The sequence below is a fragment of the Bos mutus genome, chromosome 25 (assembly GCF_027580195.1).
Source record: "Bos mutus isolate GX-2022 chromosome 25, NWIPB_WYAK_1.1, whole genome shotgun sequence".
In the NCBI taxonomy this organism is placed as follows: Eukaryota; Metazoa; Chordata; class Mammalia; order Artiodactyla; family Bovidae; genus Bos; species Bos mutus.
The window spans coordinates 17162567-17182918 of record NC_091641.1 but is presented as its reverse complement, the minus strand read 5'-3'; the positions used below and the strand labels follow the sequence as shown (position 1 = coordinate 17182918).

Sequence of the window (20352 nt, the reverse complement as noted above, 5' to 3'; positions counted from 1 at the left end):
GATATGACAGGACCTACAATGTATGCACATTACCTTTGGAAAATTCGAGAAATTCGGGATTCTGAACACATGTAGCCTCAGGGCTTTGAAATAAGGAGCTGCGCACTTGTACAAAGTAATAAGTTCTGTACCCAAAATAGTGGGGAAGCATAGAGGCTGTCAAGACTGAAACCATGGTCAGTGGAAGGCCGTACTTACTCAGATTGGTCAATTTTGTATTTCGCTTTTACACCTAATATTCTGATTTAAAGTATTTCTCCACCTAATATTACGGCTTTAAAACGTCCGTCTGCGTGTAACGGCCTAGCTTCCAGCCTGCCTAGCTCTGCTGCCCCTTTCGGGGCCTCAGTTTCCCCACCAGGAACTGAGAAGCCCCAGGCCCCCGGACCCCGGCGACACCCTGTGGCACAGCACGGGACCGACCCCGGGGCCTGACGCGCACCTGCTGCCCGCCCCTCGCCTTTCCAGGCGGCCGTTTTCTTTTCCTTTCAGCCTCCCGCCACGACGCCCGGATTACCCACCACAGCGCCCAAGCGCAGTCCACACAGACGACGACGAAGGCAGAAAGGAGGGTTCGGCTCCTCCTTCTAGGCGGGGCGAACGCGGATATGGCGCTCCCATTGGTTGCCATCGCAGATCTAGCCCTCCCATAGGGTGACGCACTTCCGTTCTGCAGCCCGCGCCGTTGCCATGGTGCCGCGGGATCTGTCAATTAGGTCCGGAGTTAGCGCATCCTACGCGACTCTCTGTACCTTATGGGAAAGGGCTTCCTCTTCTCGTCCTCCGCCTCCCACCTCGCAGTGGCACCCCGCGGCCCAATAAGAGGAAGAACAAGAGTACTGTGTGCCCTACTTAGTGGGTTCGATTTCATGGGCACAACTAAATGCTCTGTCCTGGGGCAGTTTCCCTATCTGTAGAACTGATAGTGTTTGCCCCATGGTCAAGAACGAGGCCTCTGTTGTCAAAGAGCCTAAACTAGAATCCTGGCTTTGCCACGTACTGGTTGCCGGATCTTCTGCAAGTCACTGAGCTGCACTGAGCCTCAGCTTCTTATTCTGTCAAATGGGGATAATAATATTACCAATGAAACAGTGTGTTTGTGAGGTTTAAAAGCGATAATGGTGCATGGAAGTGATTAAATGTTAACTACTGTCTTACCTGGGGATTGTTGTGAGAAGTAAATGACGTTATTAATAGAGGTGAAAGGACTGTTTTGCATCTCCTGGACACTCATATTTACACATATTTGTATTCCTGACCCTGGTCTGAGTGCTGGTCGTGCAGTCTAGCAGGGGCAACAGGTAACTGATTACAGACCAGTAGAAAGTACAAGTGTCTATCCCTGTGATGATAGCTTCAAGTCTTCTTGAGGGGTTTTCCACTCCTGTGATCTTGGACAACTTCTCAGTTTGTCTGGACTTCAGTTCCCTCATCTACACGGGGAGGAAAGCAGTAGAGTACAGTCGTTAAAAGCTTGAGCTCCAGAGCTGGGCCTTCTGGATTTGAAACCTACTTAAAACTTCTGAGACCCAGGGCAAAGTACTGAAGCTCCCCACCTCAGTTTGCTCCTTCTATAAAGCAGGATAATAATAGCACTTTGTTGATAGGGTTGTTGTGAAGACTAAATGAGTTAATACATGCAAACCACTTACAAGAGTGTCTGGCACAGAGTAAACCCTCAGTAAATGTGAATTTTCATTACTAATAAAGCATACCTTATAAATTGCCTTAGGGGCAGTCACATAAGAAAAGAACACCCCTAATGAGACCGTCCATGCTTTATTTACTCTGCAAAGTTTTTGGCAAAGTTTCAGCCCATCATCCCTATTTAAAGTAGAAGCATTTCAGTTAAAACTCTGAGGTATCTGACAGCTCTTGAAAAGTGGGGCAATGTAGTGACACTCAGCCTGCCCTTCCCCATGGCAGTGTTTGTGCAGAGCTTGGTAGAGACTACACCTGTTTGTAATGAATCGTGTGCTTCCTGGTGTGTGGAGAAATAAAAACTGAGGACCAGGAGTAGAAAACGCTGGGGACATTTCAAGATCGAAGGGCCAAGAAAGGAGGTAGAAAGAGAAGAAAGAGATTCAAGACAATGGTGTCGGGGTAAATAGGTAGGAGAGAGTTTTGAGAAGTAGGGCATGGTCAGTATCGTCAGCATTCTGGAGAGATCAAGAAAGAAGTGACACTAATTTAGAATCAGAGAGCCAATAAGAGCCCATAGAGAGGGGAGGAAGCTAGTTGGCCTCCAGGAGAAGTGGATGCATGGAAGCTGAAGTGGAGGTTGCTGACTACTTTTAGGAAAGATGGTTTAGGAAGAGGAGATGCAGGAGCAGAAGGAATAAAATAGAACAAAAACAGGGGAGACAGGAGACAGGAGAGGATGGGGTCAAGGACATAGAAAGGATTACTTTTACCCTAGACAGGAAGAGAGACACTCTGAAACAGGAAGAAAGGAGCTGAAATGACTTGATAAAGGTTCACCCCTGATATTTTCTACTTTCTCCCAAAATTAGCAAACTGTCATTCTGCTGAATAAAGGAGCTGGGGAAATGCGAGGGGACTTGAACAGAGTCAAAAGGTTTGCCGAAGAGAATGCAGAAGTGAGGTTTCAGCTAAGGTTGAAACAATAAATGTGTAGAGAGGACTGGTCCTTCCCGCAATCTCCCATCCCCACGTCAGGAGCCTCAGAAGAGAAGCTCGGCATGGATTCATCCTGGGGTGGGTCTTGGTTGGGCCTATGCAACTGACTGTAGAAGGCAAAGGAACTGGAGGGCATTGGTGGGAGGACCTGTGAAGTGATCCACAGTGGTGGGCAGGCAGAGGTAGGGAAGAGGGAAAGGGCTGAGAAATTGACATAGAGGGTGCCGTAACCAGAGGTCTCATGAGGCAGGCTGGGTTCAGGAGAAGCAAGTAGAGAGTAAGGATTAGAGTTGATAAGGGAGTGACCACCTCCCACTGGGTGACCTTCCTGTCTCAGTGTGACTCCACCTTCAGAAGACAGTCCATTTTCTAGTTCGCTCAATGAATATCTGTTAGGACCTTTGCAGTGCCAGACTTTGGACTGTTTGCTACAAGACAAGCCTTTCTTTCGAAAGTTGACCTTCAGAGGTATGAGTCCCATGTCTGTAAATGTGTTGTACCAAAGGGACATGACTCAAGGTTTGGCTAACGAGGAAGCTGGGGGCAAAATCATAGGCTGGGGCAGTAGGTCTTTAACCTGAGGACCATAGACGCTATCAGAGAGGAAGTGATGAGGTCAGGTTTGTATTTTAGACAAAGAACGTTGGCACATCTGTTCTTTTCAAACACAGTGGCCGCAAAGGAAGCCTCAATAAATTCCAAAGAATCTACAGACTGTATTCACAAACCACAACGAAGTAAAATTAAAAATCAACAACAAAAAGAGAGCCAAAAAGAAACCCATTTGATTCACAGAATATACCTTAAATTAGTAACTGCAGTTACTTCTGAGGAGGGAGCCAGGAAGACAAAATGATTTGGTTTTTATCATATGCATCTATTACTCACATAAAATAAAATTGAAAATCATCAGTGTACATTTCAGTTTTATTTCTTAAGCTTATTTGTTTTATTTCTTATTATATATCTTTTTACTTTAAAAGATTTTATAATACATCTTTAAAAGAAAAAGAATATACATTTGGAAACAGAAAAATACACATGGCTTGAAAAGAAAACCAATACAGAAATTAAAAAATATTTAGAAATAAATGACAATAAAAGCCTGACATAAAACTTGTGAGATCTAACTAGAACAATTAGAGGGGGTATTTATAGTCTTAAGGGTACTTATTCCAAAGCAAGAAAACAAAATTTAAGTGTTCCGTTTAAGAGGTACAAAAATAAAAACTGAAGAGACAATAAAAGGAAATTTTTTAAAAGCAAAGAAAGAAGAGTAAAATGAAAAAAGGAAGTGAAATTGACTATGGAAACCATAGTCATATGGAGTAAAAATGTTAGAAAACATCAGAGTATACAATGAACAGCTTTATGTCAGTACATTTGAAAACCTAGATAAAAGGAGTAATTTTTGACAAAAATGCAAATTACAAAACTTGGTCCAAAAAGAATAAAAGTAGACCAACAATCATCGATGCAACTGAAAAAGTAAGATAGAAGATTGACTCCAACTGCCAAAATGCCTGGAACGAGGTAATTTTATTGGAATGATACGTATACACACAAAAAATTGCGAAAACCAAAAAACAAAACAGAACTATACAATGCAAACTTCAGTGGAATGTGAACAGGATCAAGTAGTCTATCCAACACATTCCATGAGGCTAGTCTAATCTTGATACCAAACAGCAGAATTAAAGAAAATGTCAGTTCCATGTATATTACAAATATGGATGCAAACACTGAGTCATGCAGTGTATATTCCAGAAGAGGAAATTCAGGTGGCTGCAGAGTGTGTAGAAAGATATTCAACCTTACCATTACTTGGAAATAAAAGCAAAGAGATACCGATTTCCCCCCATAAGAATGACAAAATGTTGCCAAGGGTGAGAGGAGACTGATATTCCACTACATATGTGGTCGAGTTGTAAACATTACAGCTGCTCTGGAGAGCAATTTGGTGTTACTGAAATTGAAAAACCTCATCTAGCAACTCCACTTCCAGGAAATTAAGTGGAGGAAAAACTCCCTTGTGCTCTTGAAGAGGGTTGCTGCCACAGTGTTAGCAACAGAGGAAAAAAAATGAAAATATCTTTAATAGGGAAATGAAAATGCAAAATATTCATGTACAGTAGGCAATCGTGTAACATTTAAAGGGATGGATTAACTCACAAGTATTTCCATGGATGAATCTCAGAAGCATAGAATGGAGTGGGGTTAAAAAAAAAAAGCAAGATACAAAAATAATGCAGCAGAATTACCACTGATGCAAAACTGGCAAAACGCATCATGGTAATAGTTTATATTTCCAAGAGATACATTTGTGCATGCAAAAATATTTTCTTTTGAAGGATTGGAAATATTGTCACAAACCTGAAACTAGAGGGCCTTTAGGAAGGTGGAGGGGGGTTTAGGATGGGGTAGAAAATAAAGAAACCTTGAAGTGTATCTATAATATGCTAACCTTAAAATAATAAAACCATATATGCATATATTATTTGTACAATATTCCAAACATTAACTTTAAAAAAGAAGACAAATATGCCAAAATGTTAACAGTGGTTAACGTTGGATTGTGGGAAAATTGATGACTGGCAGTTTTTTTCTCTTTCACTTTTCTGTACTTTCTTTTAATTTCTCATAGGAAGAGTGAAAATAAGAGAACGAAAACCATATTTTTTATTTTTAAAAATATATAGCAATCAATGGAGACTAGAAACTCTTTTCAAACCCTTTTCATTTTTTTGTGACAGTCCTCTTTAGCATCTATTATTCACATAATTTGGGAATTCATTACATTTGAAGTTTGATGCAGTGGAGGTCATGGGTATGAGTTGGTAGAGCAGAAAGGCAAAGTCCCCTCTACTCATACCTTATCTTATAAGGATGGAGAGAGGCCCCAAAGGTCAACTTTTATTATATTTTATTTTTGTCTATACTGCAGCAGGCGGGATCTTAGTTCCCCGACCAGGGATTGAACCCTTGCCCCCTGCAGTGGAAGCCCAGAGTTCTTCCAAATCGCCAGATCACCAGGGAATGCCCTTTTTTCCCCCCTCACGGGTCAACTTTTAAAACAATCCCTGTTCAGAGACTGAGGAGGACTCAGACAATGGATTGGGAAATATGCACACTGCTGGAGGCAGTGTAGTCTCTTCAGTCTTTGTAAAGGGCATCTTGGTTGTACTCATCACTAGTCTAGACATACCATGCTCTTTGACCTCATAAGTCCACTTCTGGAAATCTATCTGAGATCACAATCAGAGATGCACACAAAAGTTATTGTACAAAGTGTATCAGCCTTAATTCCCTCAGAGGAAAACGGCAACAAGTTAAATGTCTCCATAAAGATCAAAAGGAGAATGACTGGCATCAATTAATATTCTGCAGAACATTTATAGCCTAAAAATCATGCTTTAAAAGAATACTTGAGGTCGGGGAAAAACCATAAAGAAGATTATTTTAAGAGAGTGAGAGAGAGAAAGCTGGAAAACAAGAAGATATACTAAAATATTATCAATGGATATCCCTCATTAGAGGGATTATGAGTTATGAGGAGGGCATGGCAACCCACTCCAGGATTCTTATCTGGAGAATCCCCACAGACAAAGGAACCTGGCAGGCCGCAGTCCATGGGGTCACAAAGAATCAGATACGACTGAGCGACTAAGCATAGAGGGATTATAGGTAAACTTTTTCTTGTCACTTTCTTATATTTTCCAACTTTTTTCCAAAAGCCTATCTTGTTTTCTATTTATGAGGAATATTATTTTTGAAAATAAGTTGATTCTATCTGATCATAAAGATTTTGAATATAATGGAACAGACACTGTAAAATCGGGATATAGTTACAGTCATGTTTATCCAGCGTCATCCGAGGATTGTTATATAGAAGGGAATTTTCAATATAACTGGATTATCCCTTTAGGCACTGATATTTTTTAAGGTTTTTCTATATTTTGTATTAATATTAATTAATTAATTTATATATTCTGTATTCTATATCAATAATTCTAAAATACTTATCTGCTGTCTTAATCTAACAATGATTTTTCTTGATGAGTACAGGGAAGTTTTCGAGGACAATTACTACTTTACTTTTACTTTTGCATAAAATACCCCAAGTTTTTAATTGTAGCATCACCTTTTTACAGTATCTCTATCTTCTTCCCTCTGTCAAGCTACCAGCAGTCCTAATTTCTTCTTGTAATTGCCTTCTTTCATGTCTCCTCATCTGAGCAAATCAACGGTCAGTTTTGTTGGAAAAATGGCAAAAAACTAATAATAAAGCTAAATATTAGTAAAGTAGCCACATTTAGAATTTGCTACAGCTATTTTCACTTCTGAGACCTCTGCTTCACCTGCGTCTGTGCTCTTCTTTTCTAAAGAGTGAAATTACCAGAGGAGTGAATTTCAGATAAGATGCAAGGTCATAGTGATTTCCTAACTGACTTAAAAAGAAAACTTATTAAAGTTTGCATTCAGGGCAAGCTGACGAAAACTCCAAATTCAGTGTGGTCTCAAGCAGGCCTTTTAAGAGCTCTTGAATTTCAATGACTGTTCTCATCTCATCAGAAGCATTCTGCATTCACTCTCCCAAGGGTGATCCATGGACTAGCAGCATCAGTATCACTTGGGAGATTGTGGGACATCTCAGGATGTGTCTGAGGCCCTCCCCTGACCTATTGGAGCAGAATCTGCATATTAACAAGATCCCCAAGTGAATCACAAGCAGGTCAAAGTTTCAGCAGGACTGAGTTAGAACAACACACTTAAATTTATTCATGTGTCCCACGGCCCATGCTCTTAAAGCTTATTCAAATAAAAGCAGTTTCTCTCTCTCCTTTCTCTTTCTCATTGGGAGCAGGTTGTAAATCATTTTCACTTTTACATGTATTTCTTTTAAAATGAAGAAAAGTGGAGAATTCCTTCTTCTCCATGTTTCTTACTCATGGGTTCGGCAGCTTCCGGGGACACTTTTTTTCCCTCTGATTTGAAAATTATCAATTCCTTTGGGAACAATAGACACAGAGCGCCAAACTGCTGCTTCTCTCTTGGTCTACAAAATAATATTAAACATCAGAGTTGGGGTGGGGTGGGATGGGGAGATAAAAACCAAAGTAATCAACATATAGTATCTGTCATGAATTAAGAGCTTAGTGAATATAAATTTTGCTCTGGTGTTTCAAAAGTATTTTATTTTTTGGCATTTAACAAATTTTTTGAAATTATGACAATCATAATATGATTGAAAACATGCATAAGTATATATTGCCACTATTACTATAAAAATAGAGATATAATCATATTTTTAAATCTCTTAATTAAAACTTATGTGAAAATAGATATGGAAACCAAGATTGAAAAGAATGTATCTAGTTGACTCATCAAACTTTTCATTTTCATTCAACTTTTGACTTCATCCTAGCAAATAATTATTGAGAGTCTTATAAATGTACAGCAATGTGGTAGGATGCGAAAATTAAATCTTAGTAGTCCTTAGCCCAGCTGCTTATATATAAAGATAGCTGATTAAAAAGATAAGATAGATCCACATTGATACATGTGTGCTGAGTCGTGTCTGACTCTTTCTGACCTCATGGACTACATCTCGCTAGGCTCTTCTGTCCATGGAATTTTCCAGGCAAGAATATTGGAGTAGGTTGCCATTTCCTCCTCCAGGGGATCTTCCCAACCCAGGCATCAAACCCTCATCTCCTGAATCTCCTGCACTGGCAGGAGGAATCTTTACTGTTAAGCTACCTGGGAAGCCCAGATGCACATTAATAAGTGTAATCAGAGAAGAAACTGCCAAGTACTGTAGAGTTTATCAGTTAAGATATTTTCGGTGTAATAAACTGACTATGGGAATTTAAGCAAAAAAATTATTGAAAGGATATTGGGTGTATATTATTCAGGATAGGCTAGGCTGTGGTGCTATAACAAACATCCCCCTAATCATAATTTCTAGGTCATGCTGTAGTCCTTGTGGGTCAGCAGAAGTTCTGCTTTTCACCGACTGGGGACCCAGATGAACGGAGGCTCCACAATCTTGTAGCCACATCACCTGAAACGTGTAGCCTCCTTGGTGACCACGCAGGGATCTCTAGAGACTGGAGATTTGCACAGGGGTTTTTTCACTGCTTCAGCCTGAAAGTGACACGTGTCATTTCTACTCCATTGTCATCGGTAAGAACTAGTCACATGGTCTGCCCTAACTGCAGGGGACTGGAAATTATAAGGGGAAAATGGAATCATTGGTGATCTTACTGTCTCTGCTACAGGTGGGTTCAGAGACTCAAAGAAAGAGCTGAAGAATCACCTCTTGCACTGAACAGGCATGACAGCAGCTTGGGGGACCCAGCTGGCAGGCGCTGTGAGGATGCGGTCAAGCTGCCATTCCTTTGCGGTTTCTTGTCACCCATCTCAGGATTTGTACCGGAAGGAGAGCACAGCTGATTGGCCCGGTCAGGTTTTATGTCCCACCCAAGACAGAGGTAAGTGGACGGCGTGATTGACAGTTCCACCCAAAAGAAGGAGAAATCATCCATCCAACAAAATTGGTCCACTGTTACAATGGAAAGGGAGGGTGAAGGCAGCTGGGCAAAAACACACACCTGCCCCAGAGCTGATCCAAATATCCAAGTGTTCAGGATTGACATTATCGAGAAGGATTTATAGAAGAGGTGACATTCAAGCTGAGCCATGAGGATGGGATAAGTGTGATGAGGAGGAAACCTAATCTAGGCAAAGTGTATGATGCAGAAGAACAGCACCTGTAAGAAAGAGGAGACTAGTTGAGTTTGATCAGAAGAAATGGTTTTCAGGCACCTTTTCACCCCAGCACTCCCAGTTTGTCTTGGCTCCACTGGGTATCAGCTCAGGGGACACAAGGGAGTGGGGGCTGGTGGTAATGGCTCAACCTCCATCACGAGTTGGGGGCCTTGGTCTTCTGTCCTGGCCAAGATTCTCAGTTCTCCTCGTGGCCTCTCCTGGGGTTCACTTACACTTCCTTGTGCGTGGTGGTCTCCGGGTGATGAGATCGCTTATCTGATGGCTTAGGGCTCCTGAGGAGGCCCTAAGTGGAATCTGGTGCATCGTCCTGACCCAGAGTGACATAGCATCAGGCCCTCTGCAATCAAAGAGTTAAAGTATTTGACAAGACCTGTGCAGATGCAGAGTGGGAAGGAGCTGCCCAAGACTGTGGCTTGTGGATCATGGGAGATGGGCTCCACTGGGGGCCATCTTTGGAAACCAGGTACCATGGAGGGTATACTTACTCTTGGGCTTCTTACTCCCAGCCTCCAGTAGGAGGTACGTGGTGAGAAGTGAGAAGTGGGTAATGTTGCAAGAAAGGTAATTAGAGAGCTAGGTTGTCCAGGCACCAAATGTCAGCCAAAAGATTTGACACTTCTGTTTTTCATTTTTTCCCCTTATTTTTGATCACGCAGCCTGCAAGATCTTAGTTCCCCAACCAGGGTCAAACCTGGGCCCCCTGCAGTGGAAATGCAGCATCTTAACCACTGGACCTGCAGGGAAGTCCCCAGAGTTTAAACTTTTAAAATATAGATGAGGGGATTCCCTGGTGGTCCAGTGGTTAGGACTCCACGCTTTCACTGCTGTATGTCTGGGTTCAGTCTCTGATCGAGGAACTAAGATCCCACAAGCTATGTGGTGTGGCCAAAAATTAATAAATAAATAAAATAATAAAATATAAATGCAAATGGTAGTACTGGTGGGGGTGGGGGAACAGAGGTTTTCCTTTTCATGAGCCTCTTTCCAGATCTCCCCTGTATGTTTTATTCACCAAAACTGAATCACATCACTACCCTCTTGGTGCAAAGGAGCCTAAAATAGTGAGATCTGTCAAAGAGGATTAGAATTGCCGTTTCTGGCTTCAGTCAACCATGATTCATTCTCTGGGTATGAGCCATGGCAGCCTAAATGAACTGGGAGGGGAGCAAGCGTACAATGGTGGTGAGTAGGCTAAATACAGGAGCTGCCAGCAGCAAGAAAAAGCAGTGTGTTGCTTTAGTTCTGCTGATAAGGAGTTAGGGCTTGGACTAGGGCAGAAGCAGGAGGGAGAAGGAAATAAGGCAAACGGGAAAACGAATCGAGGAGTGGAGTGGGCAGACCATGGTGGCTCATGGCTGTCTTTCATGAGAGAGCAGGGAAAAGAGAGAGACAGACAAGGGGAAGTCATAGATGGCGACATGGTTTCCAGCTTGCTTCGTTGGATGGTGACACCAAGAACTGAGGCTGAGAATACAGAAGGAGAAGTCAAGTTCGGGAAAGATGATGAGCTTGGCCTTCGGCAGTTGGAGACCATGACACTGAGGGGGAAATGTACACAAAGAGTGGGTCGTGAAACGCCGCAACTTGCCAGGACAGGCAGGGCTAGATGTAGAGACTGAAATTCGACCCAAAACCATGCTATCAAATTATGTCTGTACGAACTCCAAAAGAAGGCACATCTGAGCACTCAGAGAGATGTCTTCTGGTAAGAGGGATTGGGCGGATGGGGTGCAGGGGAGCAGATCCAAGGAAAAAACATTCACTGACTTTACATCCTTTTGTGTCTTCGAAGTTTTGATAACAGACATCTATCCAATCAGGGAAATGTAAGTTTGTAAACGAGACGAACAAGAAGGAGAGTGCTGGAAGGAAAAGAAGAGGATGTGATGAATGATCCCATTTTGAAGGCAGGATGAAAAGAAAGAGGAAAAGATGATCAGAGTCTCTGTATGGAATCTTGTGGGCTTCCGTGGTGACTCAGTGGTAAAGAATCCACTTGCCAGTGCTGGAGACCTAGGTTTGATCCCTGGCTTGGGAAGATCTCCTGGAGGAGGAAATGGCAACCCCCTACTCCAGTATTCTTGCCTAGGAAATCCCCTGGACAGAGGAGCCTGGTGGCACTGCAGTCCATGTGGTCACAAAGAGTTGGACAGGACTTAGCAAATAACACCAATACTGTGGAATCTTGCAAATCCATGCAGGAGAACATTTGAGGAAGAATGGGAGGTTGCAGAGGTGAAGGAGACTGGGTAGGGCCTGGGAGGGGAAGGCCTTTGTGTGGAAGCTACTGCTGTTGACTCCAGAAAGTTCTACAAGTGTGAAGATGAAATACGGTCATATACAACTGTGATGACATAAGGAGAGAACACGCCAGCTCAAGAAAGCACTAGGGGGAGAAAAATGACATTTGTTAGCGGCAGGAGGCCAGTCACATCCTTGAAATGCATTGTCCCATCGCTCTTCCCTTTGTCGATAGTATTTGACCTGTGGGACCCCCCGCACCCAGGGTAAGTGCTTGGCGAGCCTGTGCGAGGCGCACGCCACTTATTCCTGTAACATCCTGCAACACCATGGGACCGGTAGTTGTTGTGGTAAAAGTACGTTGTGCATTTCTCTTTCCCACGAAATTTTTTCTAGCCACAAAATTAACCAGAAACAAAAGAAGCATAACCCCTGCCTCCCCCTCCCCCTTTTCTCAGCAACAGAGAGACAGAGTCCCTGATACAAGAGAACGAATAGCATGCCAAAACTAAGTTAGAAATGCCATCGAAACAAGGTGAGGATAGGCATGAGTTTCTTCGCCAGCCCCCTGCAGGCTGACCCCCGTGTTGCCATTTCGATCACGGATCGCCGCGGATTAAACGAACAGGGTTGTGTGATCAGATGGGGGCAAACTAAGCCCGAGGGGTTTGGATTGTTCACTCGTACGTGATTTCTCCCTCGTGTGTTTTCTTTGGCTGTGCGTTCACCTGTTCTCTGATGGGTACACTGCAGAGCTGCCTATGAGGCCAACACATGTATTCGTGGGACAAGAAACATTACCTATCTATGACCTCCGTTGGCAGCCAGCTCTTATGTTAATATGAGTCTGGCCAAGGGAGTGGGGGCTGGAGAGTGATGCTCAGTGAAAGCCCTTACCAGGGCCCAGGAGCCCAAGATTTCCAGCCTGACACTGCCACTTTCTTTCAATAGTAACTGAGCATAAATTTCTATAATAACGGATTCAATGGAATGGCATTCCAGGTGGCACTAGAGTAAAAAAAAAAAAAAAAAAACCCACCTACCAATACAGGAGACACAAGAGATATAGGCTCAATCCCTAGATTGGGAAGATCCCCTTGGAGGAGGGCATAGCAATCCACTCCAGTATTCTCGCCTGGAGAATCCCATGGACAGAGGAGCCTGGCAGACTACAGTCCATAGGGTTGCAAAGACTTGGATACGACTGAAACAACTTAGCATGCACACATTCAATGAAATACTTTAAGCTTTTAATACCAGAACCCCCAACTCACAGTAACCCTCATAATAAGGACATTTCAAATCCACCTTAACAGTGTTCTAAGACAGGGAGTTCGTAGATTGGGGCAGCAATTCAACAGTGTCACAAAGTTCCCTGACCCTTGCATCTTTCTGCTCTGACAATTTCAGCATGTTGACTTTTGATTTTATCTCTGCCCTAATTGTCACAGCATGGCTGCCACAGCTCCAAACGTCACCTCTCTCTCTTTAATAGTGTCCAAGGTCTCTATCTTTCTGTCTTTTTATCAGAGAGGAAAATCTTTCCCCAAAACCTCTTGCATACTTTTATTCAAGTCCTGTTGTTCAAAATTGGGGTATGTTTTCATATCACAGCTGCAAGCAAGGCTGGGAAGGTGAGTACTTTGAATTTTCAGTTTCTAGAGCAGAAAAAAAAGGAGCTGAGAATGACTGTTGGGTAGGCAGCCAAACGTCCACAACAAGTAACAATAATGAGACATGTAATAGTAACTAATATTAATTAAGTTACTGGTATGAGACAGGCACTCTTCTAAGGAATTAATATGTTTTACCTTTGTTCATCCCAACCAAATTACAATGAGACCAGTCTCATTTTAGAGAGGCTGGAAGAGGTTTCAAAAATTTGCCTTGGCCCCCCTCTCGGGTTTTTTGGCGAAACATTTCTTGATCTCAGAAGATTCACGATTCAGAGGACAATCCAAGCCAGAAAGTAAATCATTGCAATGTGGTGAGGTAGGTGCTGATAGATACATAATAGGGTGTGAGTTAGTAAGAAACCGTCTGGCCTCAGCATCCCTTGCCCCCTCCCCTAGGCAAGCAAGACCACCCTGTGTTTCCAGTGAAAGCTCCCAGGGCGGAAAGGATCAGAGAGAAGAGCTTAGGGCAGATGAGCAGAAGCAGCCAGTTCTCCAACTGGGAAAAGGGAGATGAGGGCATTTGGAGATCATCTGACAGTGCTGTGCAGACTCAAGGTGCCCAGGGAGGTGACAGGATCCCAGATGGCATGATGATGTGATGCTATGAGGGGACTCTTCACTCAGCCACTGCCAGACTCTCGTGCCTCCCTGCTGGGAGGGACCTGGAAGGATACCCACCTTCCAGGGTCTGGCAGGATTGGACAATAGTCTCTCGGTGGTAGCCAGAGGGCTCTGCATAATTGTTTGCACTGCAAATATGCCTCCACCCTCTGTCTCACCCTGGAGGCTGAAAGAGTCTGCAGCAACTGCTTAGAGTGATTTATTATGCTCTGGGGCATGAGCTCTTAGCACCAGGCTTAATTTTATTGTGGAACAACAAATTCCTGTGTTGTGTCATACCTCCAAAGAGAGAGCCAGCCTGACTTTACAATTGCATGCACAGATAGATGGAAATGCTAAAAAAGGAATCTCTGTCTCTGCCATGGGAGAAGGGATCCAGGAATATCTCCACAGAGGAAGCACAGGTGAAGCAGGGTACTGAAGGACGAACAGGAGTTCACTAGGTGGGGACAAGGGGGCTTCCCTGGTGGCTCAGATGGTAAAGCATCTGCCTGCAGTGCAGGAGACCCAGATTCAATCCCTGGGTCAGGAAGATCCTCTGGAGAAGGAAATGGCAATCTACTCTAGTACTCTTGCCTGGAAAATTCCATGGACAGAGGAGCCTGGTAGGCTCCATGGGGTCACAAAGAGTCATACACGACCGAGCAAGGGACAAAAGAGGAAAAAGATCTAGGCAAAGTCAAAGAGGTGTGAAAGACATTGCTCCTCCTCAGAACTGTCAATATTCTGAGCATCGGGCAAATGGCGTTGAAGTCAAGTGATGACTTTGGTGAAGAAGACATCGGGGTTTTACCTTTTTTTAAAAACTTTTTATTTTGTATTGGAGTATAGTCAATTAACAATGTTGTGGTAGTTTCAGGTGGACAGCAAAGGAACTCAGCCATACATGTACATGTATCCATTCTCCACCAAACTCCCCTTCTATCCAGGCTGCCACATAACATTGAGCCAAGTTCCCTGTGCTATACAGTAGGTCCTTGTTGGTTATCCATTTTACTTATTTTATTTTTGGTTGTCCTGGGTCTTCCTTGGTGCTCATGGGCTTTCTCTGGTTGCTGTGATTGGGGGCTACTCTCTCGTTGCCACGCACAGATTTCTCATTGCGGTGGCTTCTGTTTTTGCAGAACGTGGGCTCTCTAGGGCCATGGGCTTCGGTAGTTGCAGCATGCGGGCTCGGTAGTTGTGGTGCACAGGTTTAATTGCTCCTTGGCATGTGGAGTATTCCTGGACCAGGGATCAAACCCATGTCCCCTGCACTGGCGGGTAGATTCGTACCCACTGTACCACCAGGGAAGTCCTGATTATCCATTATAAATATAGCAGTGTGTACATGTTGAGCCACTGGAGTTTTATCTTAATCTCCAAGACCATGAGTAGGTAAGCCCACCTCTTAAAACTGCAGAAACGAGTCTGAATGAGAATTTTCCAAACCTGCATTTTTACATAGGAGAATATTTTCTTATTCAGGAAACCCTCTGTAAGCTGATATTAACTGTAACGCCAATATAAAAATCAGATGTAATAGGGACACATTTTTCCTTGACCACAACTGTCTTGAACATGATTTCACTAAAAAAATTAAATTAAGCCCCACCCTGTATGCCCAGTGGCAAGGCTGCTGAGAAAGCTTACCTTCATCGGAATGGGAGAACTCTATCACATCCAGAGTCAAGTGAAAATCCAAAGTCGAATCCAGTCCATACGGGGGATGGGAGCCTTGTGGTTTTCATCCACACAGATGACTTCCAGAATGTTGGCTGCCTTCTGCTGTCACCCCCAAGCTGACTCCCTGATGGAGGAGACAGGATTCTTCATGTGGCCCAGATTCCCTGGGGACACCAGGCAGCTGTTTCCCACTGAGCTGGCCAGGACCTCCCACCAGCCCTGTTCCCAGAGTGGAGAACCAGCCCACTTAAGCCCACTTCTGGAGGCTCCGACCTCCCCAGGCAGGCTGTCTCCAACTAAAACCTAAAGTACCCTGAGACTTCCCTGGTGGGCCCGTGGTTGGGAGTCTGCCTTCCAATGCAGGGCATGTGGGTGTGATCCCTGGTTGGGGAACTAAGATCGCACATGCCTTGGGGCAACTGAGCCCAAGCTCTCCAGAGTCCATGTGTCACAACTAAGACCCAGCCAATAAACAAATAAATACCAGAGAAAAAAAAATTTAAGTGCTTGTGCCTGTTAGTCACTCTTTGCAACCCCATGGACTGTAGCCTGTCAGGCTCCTCTGAACATGGAATTTTCCAGGCAGGAATCCTGGAGCAGGTTGCCATTAAGTGCCTTAACCAGATCTAAAGCAGTGTTTTTTCAAACTGAAGGTCATGACCCATCAGTAGCTTATAAACTCAATTTTTTGGGTCATGACTTCTAATGCTTTCACCATTATATTTATTATTTATTATCATTTAAGATTTGAAGGGTGGAATGACTCACTTTTAAAAATTTTATTGATTGATTTTTGGCTGAGCTGGGTCTTCATTGCTGCGAGGGCTTTCTCTAGTTGCGGCAAGCAGGGGCTACTCTTCATCACGGTGCTTGGGCTTCTCATTGCATTGGCTTCTCTTGTAGTTGAGCATGGGCTCTAGGGCATGCAGGCATCAGTATTTGTGGCACAGGGGCTTAGGTGCCCCGAGGCATGTGGAATCCTCTCAGACCCAGGATGGAACCCAGGTCCCCTGGCATGGCAGGTGGATTCTCAACTATTTTTTATTAATTAATTGTCTGTATGTTTTAGTCATGCACACATTTATTTTATCAGTCACCTATATCTTTTTGATGACTTTTGCCAAATATCTGATTATGAACTTATTCAAACATACCAAATGGAGAAGGCAATGGCACCGCACTCCAGTACTCTTGACTGGAAACTCCCATGGATGGAGAAGCCTGGTAGGCTGCAGTCCATGGGGTCGCTAAGAGTCGGACATGACTGAGCGACTTTACTTTCACTTTTCGCTTTCATGCATTGGAGAAGGAAATGGCAATCCCCTCCAGTGTTCTTGCCTGGAGAATCCCAGGGAGGGGGGAGCCTGGTGGGCTGACGTCTGTGGGGTCACACAGAGTCGGACACGGCTGAAGCGACTTAGTAGCAGCAGCAGCAGCAGCAGAAAACATACCAAAAAGATGTAAAAAGACATATTTCCACCATCAGATTCCACTATCTAAATATATTTAAAATTTTTAGATGAAGATTATTTAAGTTTTAGATTCATCTTTAGACTATTTTTTTGGACTTCCTTGATGGCTCAGACAGTACAGCATCTGTCTGCAGTGCGGGAGACCTGGGTTCGATCCCTGGGTTGGGAAGATCCCCTGGAAAAGGAAATGGCAATCCACTCCAGTACTATTGCCTGGAAAATACCATGGACAGAGGAGCCTGGTAGGCTACAGTCCTTGGGGTCGAAAAGAGTCGGACACAACTGAGCGACTTCACTTTCCTTTCTTAGACTATTTTTAGATTAATTTTTTACATTATAGTTTACCTACCATAAGATTCACCTACTTTAGCGTACACTTTAGCGTACCACCACAATCATGTCTCAGGATGGTGCCTTCACCACAAGAAAACTCCCCCTGCCCTCTTGCAGTGATCCTGCTTCCCACCTGGTCCCTGGCAACCACTGATCTTGTCCCTAGCAACCAGGGACCTAGCATCTCTCCCTAGAGTCTGTCATATGAACAGAACTATACGGTCGGTGGCATTTTTGAGCCTGGCTTCTTTCACAATACATCGTGTTTTGGAGATTTTCCCATAGTGTTGCGTGTATCCAAAGATTCTTCCTTTTGATTGTTGAATAGCATTCCATCGTGTGGATGAACCGAGGTTCGTGTATTCATTCACCAGCTGGGGAACATCTGGTTTTTGGCAGTTATAAATAAAGTCACTGTAAACATTTGCAGACAGATTGCTGTGTGAGGCTGGGTTTTCATCTCTAGGATAAATATCTTGGAGTGGAAAAGTGGGTCGTAACGTGTGTTTTATTTTATGAGAAACTGCCCAGCTGTTTTCCACACGACTGTAACATTTTGCATTTCCACCAGAAGTTGTAAGAATTCCAGTTGATTCACCGGCATGTGGAACTGTGATGTATTTTTTTTTAATTTAACGTTAAAACACGAGCCATTCTAATGTGTGTTGAGGTATCTCATTGTGATTTTAATTTGTAGTTCCCTAATGACAATGGAGAAGGCAATGGCACCCCACTCCAGTACTCTTGCCTGGAAAATCCCATGGACAGAGGAGCCTAGTAGACTGTAGTCCATGGGGTCGCTAGGAGTCGGACACGACCGAGCGACTTCACTTTCACTTTTCACTTTCATGCATTGGAGAAGGCAATGGCAACCCACTCCAGTGTTCTTGCCTGGAGAATCCCAGGGATGGGGGAGCCTGGTGGGCTGCTGTCTCTGGGGTCGCACAGAGTCGGACACGACTGAAGCGACAGCAATGACATGATGCTGAGCATCTTTTCATATGTTTATTTGCTATATGTCTACATGTATTGGTCTGTTCAAGTCTTTTGTCCATTTAAAAGAACTGAGTTGTTTTTCTACTGAGTTTTAGAGCTCTTTAGATTATAGACACAGTCCTTTACTAGATACACAGTTTGCAGATATTTTCTCACTGTGTGTGGCCTGCCTCTTTATTTCCTTAGTAGTATCTTTTGAAGAAGAGAGAAATGCTTCATTTTGGTGAAGTGCAATTTGTCAGTTTATCAGTTGCTTCACTTATATCTACATTAACATGTTCAAACAGCTTTATTGAGGTAAAAACCATACAATTCAGCCATTGAATGTATATAATTTAATCACCTTAGCGTGTTCACAGATTTGTGCAACCTTCAGCACAATCAAGTTCATGACCTTTTCATTAGCCCAAGAAGAGACGCTGTGTTCTTTAACCATTGGGATCCTGCCCTCTCATCCCCACGCCAGTCTCTGGGCAACAGGATCTACATCCTGGCTCTTTAGAGTTGCCTGTTGTGGGCATTCTGTATATACAGAATCCACAACATATGGTCCTTCACAGGTGGCCTCTTGGCACGTTTTCAAGGTTGATCCATGTTGAAGCATGTATCAGCACTTCATTTCTTTCTATTCCCCAATAATATTCTCCTGCATGAATATGCTGCATTGTGTATATCCACTGTCAGTCAATGAACATCTGCGATGTTCCCACCTTTGGGCAATTATGAATAAACTTCCTGTTGTGTGCAAGTTTTTGTTGTTGTTTACATATTCTAGGTACAAGTCTCTTATCAGATCTATGATTTGCAAAAATTTTCTTTGATTCTGGGGATTGTCTTTTCAGTTTCTTAATGGTGTCCTTTAAAGCCCCAAAGCTTTTAAATTTGATGATGTCAAATTTACTTTTTTTTCCTCTTGTTGATTATGCTTTTTTTGTGTCATAACTAGAAACCATTGCCCAATTTAAGGTCAGGAAGATTTACAGCTATGTATTCTGGTGGCTCATGGTAAAGAATCTACCAGCCAATGCAGGAGACGCAGGTAAGATCCTGGGTCGGGAACCCACTCCGGTATTTTTGCCTGGAGACTCTCATGGACAGAGGAGCCTGGTGGGCTACAGTCCCTGGGGTCACAAAGAGTTGGACATAACTTAGCAGCTCAACAACAATAACAATTCTTCTAAGAGTCTTATGGTTCAACTCTCACATTAAGGTCCTAAATGTGTTTTAAGATAATTTTTGTATCTGATGTGAGGTAAGGATCCAACTTCATTCTTTTGTATGTGAATACCCAGTTCTTCCAGCACCATTTATGACAAGGTGGCTCTTTCCTCAATCAATTGTCCTGTCGTGCATTGACAATTAATATTTACTTTATCACTTACCTGTAAACATTTCCATTCCTCTATCCACCCACCAATCTATTTTATTTTCTGATGCATTTCAGAAAGTGCGTTGTAGACATACTTCCTCCTAAGATTTCAGCATGTATATCATCAACTATAGTTCACTATTTGTCCGTGATTTTTTCTTTTTTTGTAAAATTTACATACAATGAAATACACAAAGCTGAAGTGTACCACCTGATGAGTTTTGACAGATGCACTCGCCTGTGCATGCAAATTCCTTATCAAGATATAGAACATCAACACCAACCCCAGAAAGTTCCCTCCCATGCATTTATTTTTATGTATTTATTTTTGACAAATGCATGTGCCCATGTAACCACCACCTTAATCAAGATAGAGAACATTTCCATCTCCTAAGGAAGCTCTTTCACTTCTTTGCTTTTAATCTTGCCCCACCCCATCCGCAGCCCAGACAGCCACTGATCTCATCTGTCCCACTGTAGATTAGTTTTGTCTGTTTCATAATTGCATATAAATGAAATCATATCATGTGTACTATTTTGTGATAAG

General features: G+C 43.2%; 1 protein-coding gene across 1 annotated transcript in view; it reads right to left on the bottom strand.

Annotated features, from left to right (window-relative positions):
• Nucleotides 1-651, bottom strand: part of NSMCE1 (NSE1 homolog, SMC5-SMC6 complex component) — a 35505-nt gene extending 34854 nt beyond the window's left edge. The window contains 1 exon segment of the mRNA XM_070363105.1: nucleotides 522-651. Coding sequence (XP_070219206.1) covers nucleotides 522-651 — 130 coding nt within the window.
• Between the last annotated feature and the right edge of the window lie 19701 nt (nucleotides 652-20352).